The sequence below is a fragment of the Corvus cornix genome, chromosome 1 (assembly GCF_000738735.6).
Source record: "Corvus cornix cornix isolate S_Up_H32 chromosome 1, ASM73873v5, whole genome shotgun sequence".
NCBI lineage: Eukaryota > Metazoa > Chordata > Aves > Passeriformes > Corvidae > Corvus > Corvus cornix.
Genome location: NC_046332.1, coordinates 40,554,001 through 40,569,193, shown reverse-complemented (window position 1 = coordinate 40,569,193; position 15,193 = coordinate 40,554,001). Strand labels below are relative to the sequence as shown.

Below are 15,193 nucleotides of genomic sequence, written 5' to 3'. Positions count from 1 at the left end.
CACAAGAGGTGGGGGAAAGGGATGAGAAGACAGGGAGACGATAAGGAGAAGCAAAAAAGCGCTGACCGAAGGCTCAGGGCGGCGGACGCGATGGGAAAGGGATGCGGGCACGGCGAACCATGGGAGGGGGACAGGAGGAGCGGAGGAGGAGCCGATGGAAGTGCCGCTGGAGGAGCCGCGGTTCCCAGAGGCAGCGCGGAGCGGTGGGACCGGGAGGGGCGAGCCCGCGCCCCGCAGCGCAGACCCTCGCTAAGGGACGGGGCTGGAGGCGAGGAGGGGCGGGGAGGGAGGGACGGGGGCGTGGAGCCGGCGGCCGGCCCGCCCGGGCGGTGGGAAGCAGTCGGGGGACGAGCGGAGCGCCGAGTCAGCCTGTCCGCCGCCGCCGGAGCCTGGCAGGCACCCTGCTTTCCTGCCCGCCTCCCGCACACGCTCCCATCGTTTTCGCCTCCAGGCTGCAGCGCCCCCGGCTCCGAGTCATCCCCGTCCCGGCGGCGGGGGCCAGGGCTGAGCCGTCCCCCCGAGAGCAGCACCATGTGAGCAGGACCCGCGCCACCGCCGCAGCGGGCACGTCCAGGATGTAAAGAGCTGCCCGGCTGCCCGCACTCTGCTGCTGCCCGACCGCCCCCCGGGCCGCAGACTCGCCGGCGTCCATCGCTGCCCCAAGCCAGCATGACCGAGGTGAAAGCCAAAGAGCCCAGAGCACCTCCGCCTGCCACAGACGGGGCGGTCCTGCTGCAGGGTCAGCCCGGCCGAGATCCCTTCCGCGAGGAAGCGGAGTCCATCGACATCTCCCTGGACGGGCTGCTTTACCCCAAGAGCAGCGACGAGGAGGAGGACGAAGAGGAGGAGGAGGAGGAGGAAGGGGAGGAGGAGGAAGAGCCGCAGCAGCAGCATCTGGGGCAGGAGGACGGCCGGGACTCCCTCTCCTACCAACCAGGGAGCGGATCCCTCTCGGTCAAGGACTCCCTGGACACCGTCCTGCACACCTTCCTGGCGCCCGCGGCTCATGCCAGCTCCGCCGTGGCCGCGGCGCCCTGGTCCTTCTTCGAGGCGGCGGAAGCGCCCGACGGCCCGATGAGCAGCAGCCCCTCGCAGAAGGCGGGCGAAGCCGCCCCGGGAGCGCCGGGCCTCTCGCAGCCCCCGCCGCGTCCCGCCGCGCTCTGGCCGCCCGGCGATGCCCTGGTCCCCGTCGCTAAGCCGCGGCCGGCGGGGCCGGGGAGCGGCGCGGAAGGTCCCGCCGCGGTGCCCAAGGGCGATGCCCCCGGTGTCGGGGCGCTGCCCGGCGGGTCCCGGGCGGGGGACCCGGGGCAGGAATACCTGCACGTGCCGCTACTGCCGCTCAACTCGGCCTTCCTGGCCTCGCGCACGCGGCAGCTGCTGGACGGGCCGGAGTACGAGGGCGGCGCGGTGCCGCGCTGCTCGCCCCCCGCCCCGGACCTGCCGGCCTACGGCTTCCCGCCGCCCGACGCCAAGGACGGGCCCTTCGCCTACGGCGACGTCCAGCCCGTTCTGAAGATCAAGGAGGAGGGTCTCGGCCTCGCCGCCCGCTACCCGGGGGGCGGCAGGGCCACCCCCGCGCCGGGCTGCCACGACTACCCGCAGGCTCCGCGGGCCGGGCAGGAGCCCTCGCTGGAGTGCGTCCTCTACAAAGCGGAGCCCACCCTCCTGGCCAGCGCCTACGGGCCGGCGGCGGCGCCGCCCGACAGCCTGCCCTCCACCTCGGCCGCGCCGCCGGGGCTCTACCCGGGCCTGGGGCTCAACGGGCACCAGCCGCTGGGCTTCCCGGCCGCCGTGCTCAAGGAGGGCCTGCCCCAGCTGTGCCCGCCCTACCTCGGCTACGCGCGGTAAGGCGGGGTCGGCGGGGGGCTCGCTGAGGGACGGGACCGGGGGGTCGCGCTGCGGGCCGGACAGCTCCGCACCTCCTCTGCCCGAGGGGCGGCCGTGCTGCGCGGCGGGCGCCTCGGGAGAATGGTAAGGGGACGCCGAGGAAAGGACGGGCGACGTTTCTCTCGGCGAGGGCGTTTTTGGGCTTTAAGGCAGTGCCTGCAGCCCCGTTCCCATTGCCTGCGCTGCCTGACCACGCCGCGGTGTCCCGGGGCGGTGTGAGACCAGCAGTGTCAGCTCGGCAGCTGGCACCTCGCGGCTTTGGGCACGATGACGTTCCAGGAGATAATGGTTTGTTATCGCTGCGGGACTTCAGGCCACCCGATGTCCGAGCCGGTGCCCGGCTCCAGAGAGGGCGTGCAGGTTCTCTAGGTTGCTCCCACCGGCAGCGATACCGTATTCATCAATACCTAAGTATTTTCCAAAAATTTCCAAACCTCAAAAAGCACAAAAAAAAGAAAACTGAAACTGAAACACTTGTATATTGATTTTCTAGAATGAAATGGAGTACTATGATACCGAGATGTGCATTACCTAGAAATAGATACAAAAAAAGTGCATACAATGGTACAGTTTCAATGGAAATTCTTTCTCTTAGTAAATACAGTTGTTACCTAGATTAGTCTGCCTTTTCTTGGAGATGAATTGGAAATATCGTTGATATCCCCATCAGACTTAGTTACTGCTGAGAACACGGCAGATGAATGGGGGGGGTGATAAACTGATTAGTAAAGATTTTTTAAGCTGAAATGACATTTCATATTTCCCATATGAAAGAGGCCTTTGAAACTCAATGGCCATCTCTATCTGATTCTATCTCTGTGCAGGAGTAAAACGTCATCGCTATGACTTCACTCACAAGAGTTGTTGATCTGAGGAAGGTGAACATTTTAACAGAATGTCTAGATGGTACCTTTTTTTGCTAAATGGATTAAAATATAACTTTATGCTTTTTTGCACTCCTTTCTTGTAGTACCATAGAAGAGACAAACCATTAAGCAGAAAGGCAATCATACGTTCGTTTTTTCCTGTCCTTCTGTATCTTGATTATGAATTTTAAAATGAAGTTTTTGATATAAAACTCATTAATTCAGGTAAGTAGTTAACTGTGCAAAGCTAGATCTTTAATTTCTTTTAATTCTTTTTGTTTTCAAGGCCAGATACAGAAACCAGCCAAAGTTCTCAGTTCAGTTTTGAATCGCTACCCCAGAAGATTTGTCTCATCTGTGGTGATGAGGCTTCAGGTTGCCACTATGGAGTACTTACCTGTGGAAGTTGTAAAGTCTTCTTTAAAAGGGCAATGGAAGGTACTATATGATGCCATTGTTCCTAATTATCTGAAATATGTCTTCTAGACACTGCTAGGACATACTGCTTATTTATTGCTCAACTTTATAAATATTATCCCTGTAGTGATTTTTTTTTTTATTTTGTCAACTCTGTTTAAATATTACAGTGAATATTGAAAAAGTTCTTCCTTAATAGATTTTTCTAGTATTATTTGTTTTACTTTACTTTTTTTCTATTTATTATTTACTGTTGATCAGTTAATCTTTCCAGGTAGGAAGAATTAAAAAAAATTTTGGTGTATTATACAACCTGTTTTATAAAGTATAAATGGTGTTCAAAGGAAAATATTGTGGGTAAGAACTAATGCTAGGCAGAGAAGAATTTATTTTGGCTTTGTTCACTTTTTGAAGTCATGAAATTTTTCTTGCTTTCAAGTTGCAGAGTTTTGGCTTCCTGCGAGTTATGGAAGTATTTAAAATTTCACTGAACTCTTTCAAGTCATAATAACAATAAATGCATTTGACTTGTTCCAAATAGTTGTTAAATTGCAAAGTCAGGCTGGAAGTTTACTGAAACAGTAGCAATACCTATGTTTATTTTTTCTTTTTGGATTATATTATATGCCTTGTCCACTGAAATTTTAAATATGAATAAAAGAGCAGATAATTTTATATAGTTCAACAGATAAAGCAGTAAAACAAATCCTTCTACTTTTTAGGCTTTGTCTCCTTTTTTGATTTTTTATCTGATCCTGTTAGAACTAGGATATTCAAATTTCTCCCGTATATTTAACAAAACCATTGTTCAAATGGATAAGATTCCTTAAAATAAAAATAAATGCATCATGTATTTTCTTGTTGTGATACATAGTTTTTTCAGCTTTATAGACTTTATCTCTCTCCAAATAAAAAAGGGGAATATTGGAAAAGTAAATGCTTAGTAAAATAATATAATTAGATTTTTTGTTTCACAGTGCTGTTACTTTCTACTTTAAGCATATGCTCATGTTCTTCCTTTATTTTACATTAAGTATTTGCAAAGTGGACTTGGTGGGCTAGGTAAATTTTTGAGCCAGTGCCATGTTTTCTCTAACACATTTAATGGGTTTCATGAGAAAACTACTAGAAACATTTGTGTTAGGTTGCAAAGCTCTTAAGTTACTTTCAGGAATATATTTCAGTTTCTCTGACTCCTAGCTGATCTCTTGGTTTGGCTTCACATTTTTTTGTTATGTTTTGCTAAATCAGCCAAATATTTTTTTAAAAAAAGTCAGTGAGATGAAGTTTTAATGCCGAGTGTAGTGTAATTTATGAGTGCTGTATTTTAAAATAAATTTTATTTTTGCTTTTTACCTATATAATAATATTGTAATTTTTTCTTTGAATTTGATTCTGTCAGTTTTAGATGTCATCTCTTTTTTATTTAGTACCCAGTTCTTTTTGCAGTAGGTGAACCTGCTCAAAAACTTATTACTGTTCAGCAGAAGTATTTTAATGAGAAATGTTAAGAAGGAATATAACTTGATACAAGGAACATCTTGAAGTTTTTTCACAGATTATTCAAAGTCTGTATTTGCAGAGTCTTACCAAGTTGAGAATACAGAAGTATATAGAGACAAATGAGAGGTCAATGCCATTACATAAACAAAACTCTTATGTTTTAAATAGCAACTTCATAATTTTAATTTTTAAATGATTCTACAGATTGAGAGTCTGGTGGGGAAGTGTGTTCGAGTTTTTTAGTAAGGATTTTCAAAGAATGTACAACTACATCAGAAACCTGACTGTAATCAGAAAAGATACAGGTTATTTAACCTGATAGGAAGGAATGTCAGGCACGAGCACTGTGGGCATTGGCAAAATAACCAAATACTGTTAAACTTGTTTTTGTGTAGAAAGTGCAAGACTACAGGGGGTTCCTTAGAGATGGACCGATGGACTTCTTGCTTTCATTACAGTACACTATAGAATTACCAGTACTGAAACAATCCCATTTATTGACAGATACTTGATTTTAGATGAACTTTAAGTACTTTTTAAAAAATTTCATATCAGAAATAATGGTGGGAAATTGCTCCTGTGTAGGAAGAAACAGAGGAGAAATTTAAATGCAATAGAAAATACTGTTTAAAATTCACACTGGCAACTGCATAAATTTGAGACATATTTCTTCCATGAAATGTCTCACTGCCCATCACTTCTCAGAGTGTAAAGGCAGTATTTACCTTTTTAAATTTTTAGTGTTACTACAGACATGTATTTTAATAATAATTCATGCAAATAAGATGTTACATTTTGTGAGTAAAAATTCCTGGTCAAAACTCTACTTTTCATATCATTTCCATACAGTACTGATCTTCATGAGAAATTAGAACATGTTTGGAAATAGCTGGGTATTTAATGGATTTTCTCTGTCTTGTGATAGTTTTTTGTATGTTACAAGGTTTTGTGCATAGATAAAAAAGTACTTAATACAGTGACATTACATTTGTTGGAAAGTGTCTATTTTCTATTTTAATTATTTCTGTAATCTGAGATGCATTTGCTGTTTGAAATCAAACAGCCTATGTATTTTTTGTAATTTTTTTTTTCACAGAAATTGTTCTATTCAGACACCATTTATTTTACCTTCCCTGGTGTGAGGATAATACTTTATTGGTTAAGTACTTCCATTTGAATAAAATGGACGGCTAAATTATCCAGAAAACTCTTTTTTTTCCCCATATCTAATTTTTTTGAAATAAAAACAGATTATTTAAAATACTCAGACTGAACCATCATTTAAAACTGTATATACTAATTATGAATTAATCATACATTTGAATGTAACTACTACATACACATACAACTTTACAAGGGGTCAGAGTTGTGTGAGGATCACAAAGATTACTTAAAACGTTTCTTGGCACTAAATTCTAAAATATATATGATTTTGTAGGTATTTTCTGTCCTTTGGGTTCTTGGTTCCCCATATGTGGCTATATATATGAAGAAAAGGTTGGTGCTAATACAATAAACGTATTTTTCTTAAGTCAAAATCTTGAAGTAGGTTAAACAAAAATACAAGTCCTTTCTTTGGGAACCTCTAGTATAGCAGATATTTTAAAAAGTTACTACTGCAAGTGAGGAGGAGAAAAGAGACAAAGATACTGGGTTGTTTTTTCCTAGGAAACATTTATTTGCATTGAGAAGTTTTCTGTTGGACCCTTACAAATAACCACTAGTCTGTAGATTCACTTAATGTACAAAGAAATTACGAGGCTTTTAAAAAATGCTTTAAAGATCTCCTTTGAGTATAATGAAAAAAATGAAAGGTACTACTATTTATATTCTTATATTTATATTTATATGTGCTGATGGGGTACTGCTGTTCCTGTCAGTGAGCAGAGAGTGATGAGCATTTTGGAGATAGAAATCAAAAAATTTCAGAAATAATATTCAAAATGCTTTCAAATATGTAGAATTACTGTATTTGAAAAGTAATTTGCCGCTGGTGATCAGGCATCATTTAAGTGCTACCAATATATCTCATTCATGATTACAAACATAGAGGAGAATATTTCTAACAGGGCATGAGGAGAATGAAGATCACGATATCAACTTTTACTTTTCTTGGACTAAATTGCCAAACAGTCATTAGTGATGTCTTATAAAGATTCCTTCATGCAAAACCATGCAGGGCAGCTATGATCAAAATGCTTGTGGAGCACCAAGGTAAAATGTCTGTCCGTGAACAGGAACCCAGTGTTAAGAGTTGGGATTCTGGAGTTACACTGTTGCTAACACAGGATTTCTTGTTCATCTGCATTTTTGCCTTCTTGCTGGAAGTGTCTCCTTTGCAGTGGTCTTACTAATGAAAAGTTTAAATTACCTAAGTCCTGAAAAACAATTTGAATGCTGTTTTTCCTATCATAAACTCTCACTTCTTATTTTTGTTCTGTATTTATGTATGCACTTTGTTTATATTATTGATATGTAAGGAAAGCAGTAACCCAAACCCGAAGACTTTGAGACCAACATGAATACATGATATTACAGCAGATCAGTCAGAAACTGACTCTTGGTTTGTTTAAATACCTGAGAATGTGTTACAAACTTGATCAAATGATTGTATAGAATTTGTCTAGTGTTGATATGTGCTTTAAGGTCAGGGTAGCAACTCTGTTGCATCAATGACATCAGAGAACAAGCTCAGTATTTAGCTGACCGAGTGTGAACTTTTCTTCTCTCTGACTCCTGAATTTGGTAAACTGGCAGAAAGTTGGATTTCCGTGAGATTTTTTCACTGTCTGTATATGGAGGGGTTCTGTGCAGTAATTGATGATGAGCTACACCTACACAGTAAGAAGGTTGATCATGAATTCAACCAAACTTTCTGATAAAGTTTATCTGACCTTATCAGTGTTATGCTAGTTTTGTGATGGGAGTGTGATTCACTATGTACAGAGTGAAATACTATGCATAAGGAAAGTTGCTGGTCTAAACAGCTGTGCTTTTCCAAAGCTAAAGAATATAAAATGGTACAGCATGCCAAGTATTTAAAGAACTGCCAACCACTAGTAGAAAATGCTCTTTGAAAACAGAGAGAAATACAATACTGTAGAGACCCTTTCAGCAGTAAAGTTGATGAAGCTGGTGTTAAAAGTTCCTTTTTCTCCTAACTCTGAAGGGTTTTCTAATTTTTAATCCAACATTCCAGTCTGGATCTTGGGATCAGCATTTGGTACAGCATGTACTGTAAACCTGATGGTGATGAAATTTTCATGAAGTAGAAAACATGCAAACACACAAAGCATAGACATGGCAGGTTGAGAGATAAAAATGCTTTTCACTCAATAGAACAGATTTGATGTTATTGAAGTTCTTCTATTTTGCACATGGCCAAAATGTGTTAAAGTACAGAAATCTAAGTGATTTTCCAAATTGAAATGTACAAAATTGCTTTATTAAGGAGCCTAAAATACAAACGGAAAATGTCACTTTTGTGAGTTCAAAGAATTTACATCATGAAAATGGAAAGAAGAAAATCTGCATCAATACATAATTATGTATCTTCATCACACTTCAAAAGTATTTGTTGTCCAGCAATTTGACTAGCAGCAATTTGATTGATTGTTTTATATGAGGCACAACGGTGAAGTGCTTTGGCTCTTGTGCTAATGCTGGGCTTCCTACTGCTCTAATAGTGACTTTACCACTGTTTTCCTAATAGACATGGCTTAGAACAGCTGCAGAAATGTCAACCATTAAAATTTCTGGTTTAACTTCTACATAGTGTTTTAGAAGCAGTATTGTATATTATCTTAAACATCTTTTCAGGTGGATTAGAAGCTATTTCAGGTAGTGTAAAATTGCATGCTTTGAAGAGCACCACCAACTGCCTGCTCAGGGTTGCTAATACTCTGTTCTAACTTCCCAAATGCACAATGTGAGTAACCTGGACTCATCTGAAGTTCATTTTACAGTGAATGGAGAGAAACAAGAAATTTTAGGAAGAAATTCACTGACTTATTTCTAATATGTACTTGTGATGAAAATGGCAGTATTCTAACTAACTCTTTCTCAGCACTGAGTGTAAAGGAGTATCAGATGACCATGTACTCTGTTTGCATTTGGTGATATGAGTCCTAGCCATATCACCAAGGTACCTAATTCAGTTCTGTAGTATATAAAAGAAATATAATAAGCATATGAAATACTAATTTCATATTGCTTAAGTATTATATATAAGGTATTATAGATGTTATTATATTATTTCACATATAAAAATCATACTCAGTTGAAGTATTAGAATATTCATAAATTTTTTGATGTAAGTATATAAAGTGTAAGTATTTATAGTAAAACTGTCCTCTGCTAAAAGTAGATTTGGGTTTGATGGTGTCCATCGCTGTATTTGTTCCACAGTAGTCATGATGTACCACTAGGAGTGTTTTGATAGGTGTCTACAATTTAGAATCTAATTAATCAAATAGCATCAAATTAATCTAGGGTGTTTCAAACAAGAGGCAGCAATACTTGGGTTTTTTGCACATTGCTTTTTTCTGCTATTAATGTTTCTGTGGTTTTCCATCTGTATTACTCATAGTGCATGATCCTGTCCCACTGGTTCAATTGTAGGACAAGTCAAGGAATATAAGGCAAATATATACGGAAAAACTCAACATGGCAATGTGTGATAATTCCATTAAAATTAGAGTGATAGGATGACTGAAATGCAAATATAAAGAGTCTCATCTTGATAGAAGAACATAACACTCAGGGCTCAAAAGCAGAACAACTGATACCATAGTTCTGTATACCTCTGAAATAGTTGGTGTGTTTTTCAAGTAGGTTTTGTGTCCAAATCCCATGTTTTGTATTTGTAAGAAATAGACCCCCTATTGACAAAAATGCTGACACTTCCATCATTTTACATATTTATGTCACTGATGGAGTTAATTACTTAGAAATTATGACCAAGGAACAATTGTGACACAATGCCATAAAAAGAACTGGAAATAGTGACTTGTAGAAGCTACCATATCTTCCTGAAAGGGTATTAGCTGTGGAAAATTTTTACTGTTGTCTGTTCCCATATTTAGACTCCAAGATTTTATGCATTTCAAGGCATTGCAGTGATAAACAGTCTAGGCAAACCAACTGAAAATCAATATGAAACAGTATTCCTAATTTTGCAGCTCATTATAGTTTCCATGAATTATGACTTAATCTTGTTTCATTTTGTTTTTCTGTGGTTTTGGGCTTGTTTTGTTTTCTCTTTCTTGGTCAAAATGGTGGAACAGACAGAGAAATGTAAAAAGATTAAAAAACAGGATTGTAATTTTTCACTCTAGAAATGAATGAAAACAAGATAGCTACATTTAATTGTTCTGTTTTGTAGATATCATTTAAAAAGTGTTCTCTCTTCAGAGGTTTCTCTTCGGAGAAGTGATTTTGGAAGGAAAAAGACAATAGTATTGCAGGATTCACAGCAAAAGGCAGGAAGATTTTGAGATCAGTATACAAGAGGAGGAAAGAATCAGTCAAAAGTGTTATAAACAATCATTTTTATTTCTTTCAGTATGAAATATATTATTATGAAGAAAGAAATTCCACATTATTTCAGTTAGATTCCAGGATGGAATATATTCACAAGTTCCTCTGCTTTCCACTCTTTGTCCTCTTTGGTCCATTGAATCCTTAATTCTCTGCTGTGGAGCAGACTTGCATCAATAGCAGGTCTTTCTTTATACCAATATATGCAACAGAGTAGAAGTCCTGACACCTACTTAGGATTGGAAAATGAGAATTTTACTTCCATAGGCAAAGAGGGAAATGTAAATCTTTATCAAAAGATTATGCATGGTAAAGTCCATGGGGGATGTGGATTTTGGATAAGTGGAGTCAGAAGTCTCACTTCAGGGACTTTATGTTTAGAGAAAATATTAACACAGAAATAAAATTGATATTAAATTAAAAAACCCCAACAACATTATTTGAGGTGTGTGGAATCTTGGAGACTAATAGCATGGAATGGCATACAGGGACATGGAGACTGTGTAGTATAGATTCCTAGTTCTCCAAGACCAAATCTCATAAAACCACATCCTGAGACATAAATTCGACCCATATTTGCTGTTTTGCACATTGAAACAGTGTAAATAGAAGAGTGTTACATTTAGATCTGGGCTAAAGTCGATATAGTTGTATTTCCCATTTTACCAAGGATGAACTAGGCCAGACTGTTTGCCTAGCTGTGGAAAACCTGTCTTGTCAGAGCATGTTCAGGGTAAGAATTACCCTGTATTTGCTCTGACAAGTCAGGTTTTCCACAAGCTAAGGACTAGCCTAGTCTATTGTCTTAGCTTCCAGAAGTCAGATTTTTACTCAAAAGCTACATCTGCACCATTATGTTTAGTTAGGTATACAGATGAACTTATTTTCCATTTTTTAAATTTCAAACCCATGTTTATTGTCAGCTTCCATTGTGGGTTTGGTGTTGTTTTGGGGTTTTTTTTATTTAATTGGTACTTTTGAAGAGGTAAAACATACTGTTAGAAAATTATTGATCAAAACCTTGAGGCTAGCCTTCAGGAAGCAAAAAGTTGATATTGGGAGACATTTGGCAGTTAAATTATTTGCAAAGAGATGCAATAGATATCTGCAAGCTTTAGACAGAAATCTAAAACTAGGCTAAATAAAACACCACGTGTTCTGCAAAGAACAGTCCTCCAGAGGTTGATGGTTTTATACAAAAGCAGTGGCAGTTAAGAGAGGTACAAAGAGGCAGAATCTCATTTGGGAGGGAGAAAAAAAGAGTGGAGATAGTACTCTTTGCAGATAGAAGGAACTGAGAGTTTGCAAACAAGTGCTTTGCTTCTGTGCAGGGTGGCAGCAGTTCAGCACAGATGCACTTACCCAAATAACTGATTGCTTCATCTGATACACCAGGTGCAGATAAAGCTTTATGTTTTCCATGTTTTGTACATCTGCAAAGTCTCTGCAGCTCATGAGTTTACTGGAGTGATTGTAAGGGGCTTACAACATGTCAGTAAGCTAAGTTAGTAGTGCAGTTTGTAAAGATATTGTATGTGCTACTTCCAGCACTATTTGGATTAAAAACCTCCCAGTATAGCAGTAGTCATTACAGGACTTAAAATTGTGTTTGCCTGCCTACATTAGAACTTGCACCTTTGCTAACACAAATGGATTTTGATGGAAGTTAAGAAAAATGTAAGAATCTGGAACATTTAAGCGACAGATGAAATCACCTCTGTATTTTCTAAATCAAGCTGGTTATGACCCAGTATATCAAGAGTGACCCTCAATGTGCACTTTCAAAAAATAGTGAAAAGTAAGCATGCATAAGAAACTTAACATTGGATGAAGCTTTCTGAAGATGAGGCAATTGCCAGAAAGTTCCTAGGTTCATATTTTTGTAAGAAATGCTAATACCAACCTTTACTTTCAAACTTGTGCTCTAGTGACTATACTACTACTACCCTGTTTTTTTTCTGAGTATGTAGTTGTTTGTTTTGTTTTTTGTTTTCCTGGTTATAATGATAGTAGTCGTAGAAAAGATACTGAACATGAAGTTACCAATTGAATGGTGATTTTATCTTGACAGGGGGTTTTGGGTACTTCATTTGGTATAACTGCAATGCTCCCATATTGAAGACAATTAGTTCAAATCTAAATGATCCTGAAGATGGAACTGTAGCAAATATATTTTCAAATAATTATTTTATCATCCCAGAAAGACCTTCCAGACATCTTCATCTAACTAAATATTTTCCTATCATTTTGAAATTAGGCAAATATATGGCATGTGTTTGTTTATTACACAGTCTCTCCTTCAGACGGCTGCTGTCCCTAAAGTATTAATGCCAAGCAAGTAACAGTTTCTCAGAATCCAGCTTTGCAGAATGGTAGAAGTGATTTCAAATGGGAACATTTACTCAGATTAATCAACTGCTATGAGATCCACTCAGGTGACCATGATAATAATAAAAATCCTTTGCAGATGAAACAGAGAAATAGCAAATAATTGAAGCTTACATGTTTTCCAAATAAGTTGCAGGTGAATCAAAATGAGTGGAATACACCTTGGGACAGAAGGTGTCAGGGAAATGTGGGATAGAGATGAGTGGAGCAGAAAACTCACATGAAGGTGTAAGTCAAGGGCAGGATATGACTGTGGTTTCTTAATAATCTTGAAAACAACAAAGTTGTTAACACTAAGCATCAAGAAGCGCCTGAGTTTTTGTCACCATAATCTCTTGGGAGGGTTGGGTTGGCAGTGTTTTGGCTTTTAAACAAATATTACTGTGCCCAAATTCTAGTAACAGATTTCATTTCTGGCCTGGTATACACTGGGTAGAGAGACTATTCAATCCTGTCTAATCTGAAACTTCAGAACATATGAGCATGGAAGTGTAGTTTTCATAACTGTGATTCAATTACGATTTGTTTTGTAAATGTGAAAGTGTTGTTCAGTCTTAGATTTTTAATAAGCAGGACAAGGTTTATATGGATTCATATCATCTTGTGTAGACTTAACCGATTCCCTGGAAGAGAGGTCCAGAAGAAATCCTCTTTCAGGGAACCAAAGAAAAACCCCAAGACAAGACAAGAACAAACAAAACTTTAACTATACTTAAGCATTCCTTCGTAAATTAGGTGTGCATAAAAGCCCTAGAACGCCAAAGAGCTGAGATAATCTTCATGGATTTTAATTAAACTAATGGAGTTTTAAAATTGTTGTCACTTATAAAAAGACTGAATGCTTTTTGTAGCTTATAAAGGCAAAGAAAGACGAGGAAAATCTACAAGTAATCCCAAGGAAGAATTGTTCAAAATAAGTGTTTTGCTTACTGGTCTGCTGCCAATAGCAAGACAGATTTTTATTCATTTGTCTACTTGTGGTAATGTTTCCTGTAAGAGGGAGTCCAGGATTAGAATTAGTGGGAGAAAGTAAATGAGAATTTCTTCTGATTAAAACATTACTAAGGACTTTTTTGTTGCCAGGCAATGTGTGAGGCAACTGGTTTTTTTACCTGTAGTTTTCTAAAAAAAAAGAAGAAATCATTATGAAAATGAATTTCAGACAATTTGGTTTCTTTCACTAAAAACAAACAGGTTGTTTTTAATGTTATGGTTAAAAGTAAATTATTTATCTTTTAAAATGTTAGCACAGAAACAAATGCATTGTTTCTCATGGTTCAGTGCTAACTCTTTTCTAGGTCTAGAAGTCTGAAAATTTAAAAGGTTTGGTACTGAATTCTGTTATATTTGGAGGTCCATATCCACAATATTCCATTTAATCTTTTGCTTTGCTGAAAGCTAATTTCATTGAAGGGATTCCATTTCAATATAGTAATGCCAGGTTCTTTCTAACAAAGTCATTCAGAATTAAATAATAAACTAGGATAACCTAAACCACAGAGTTACAGCCTCCTTCTATTTGTTCTTTTTGGCTCTGTTGGCTGCACCTGGTCTGCTGGTATTTCTGCAGGGTTAGTATAGAGCTGCTTCTCCATCAGAGGTCATTTACTCTGCTTAAGGGACTTTTTTTTTGCACTGCCCCAACTTCTTCATTCTGTTTTTCTATCAGAAACTCTACATCAATCCAAGCACAATTTACTTATGTTCTTTGAAAACAGGATCAATAACTTCAAAGAAAAAGAAGTTTTAAAGAAACAAATGGTCTGTCGTCATGCTTGATTTACTTAAGAAATATTGTAAGTACAATAATTTAAGCAGTTCATGCTGCCTGCTAGTTATTTTGGAATTTCATGATGGGGAGTTTCACCCTTAAACAGGCCAAATAAAACATTATATTCAAATAATAACATGATTAGTCAAAAGGTAGAGTAAAATGAAAGAGTTTTCATTTTATGGTTCAAGTACACTTTTTTGAATCTTCAGTTATTTTTGAAACATTTAGACACAGAAATAATTTTGTCATGTTAGAAAATGTAGTATTCATCCTGTTTTTCTCTTGCCTACAGGGCAGCACAACTATTTATGTGCTGGAAGAAATGACTGCATAGTCGATAAAATCCGTAGGAAGAACTGCCCAGCATGTCGCTTGAGGAAGTGCTGTCAAGCTGGTATGGTCCTGGGAGGTGAGCTGTTTTTCAAGTGGATTTGTAAAAGTAGGCAGTCAAGTACACTATCTTCAGTCTGTCGAGGTTAAACAACATTACTTTGATAATGTAAAGGAAAGAACCACATTCAAATGTTATTTTTGGAAGAATTACCTAATGTTTTATAATTTCTTAGAATTTTTCTTTAGTGAGTCTGAAAACCCTGAAACAAAAATACCTTTCTGTAGGAATCTCTGTGTACCCTTACACTCATTTTCTTGAAAGGAAAGTAGTTATGTCTTTGGTGTATATTTATTAATAATTTTGGATCAGATAATTTGATTTAGGTAAAAAATAAAGAAGCAGATTCAAATTGACACTAAAATCAGGAATCAGTACGGTCCCTTTCTCTTTTCTATTAAGCTGTCCATCATTGCTTTGAGTACATGT

At 39.4% G+C, this 15,193-nt stretch overlaps 1 protein-coding gene across 1 annotated transcript in view; it reads left to right on the top strand.

The window, feature by feature from the left end:
- Positions 1-332: 332 nt before the first annotated feature.
- PGR (progesterone receptor) overlaps positions 333-15,193 on the top strand; it is a 33,839-nt gene continuing 18,978 nt past the window's right edge. The window contains exons 1-3 of the mRNA XM_039564168.1: positions 333-1,844; positions 3,040-3,191; positions 14,666-14,782. Of these exons, the coding sequence (XP_039420102.1) occupies positions 670-1,844; positions 3,040-3,191; positions 14,666-14,782 (1,444 nt within the window). The 5' untranslated portion in view covers positions 333-669. The remainder of the gene's footprint in view (positions 1,845-3,039; positions 3,192-14,665; positions 14,783-15,193) is intronic.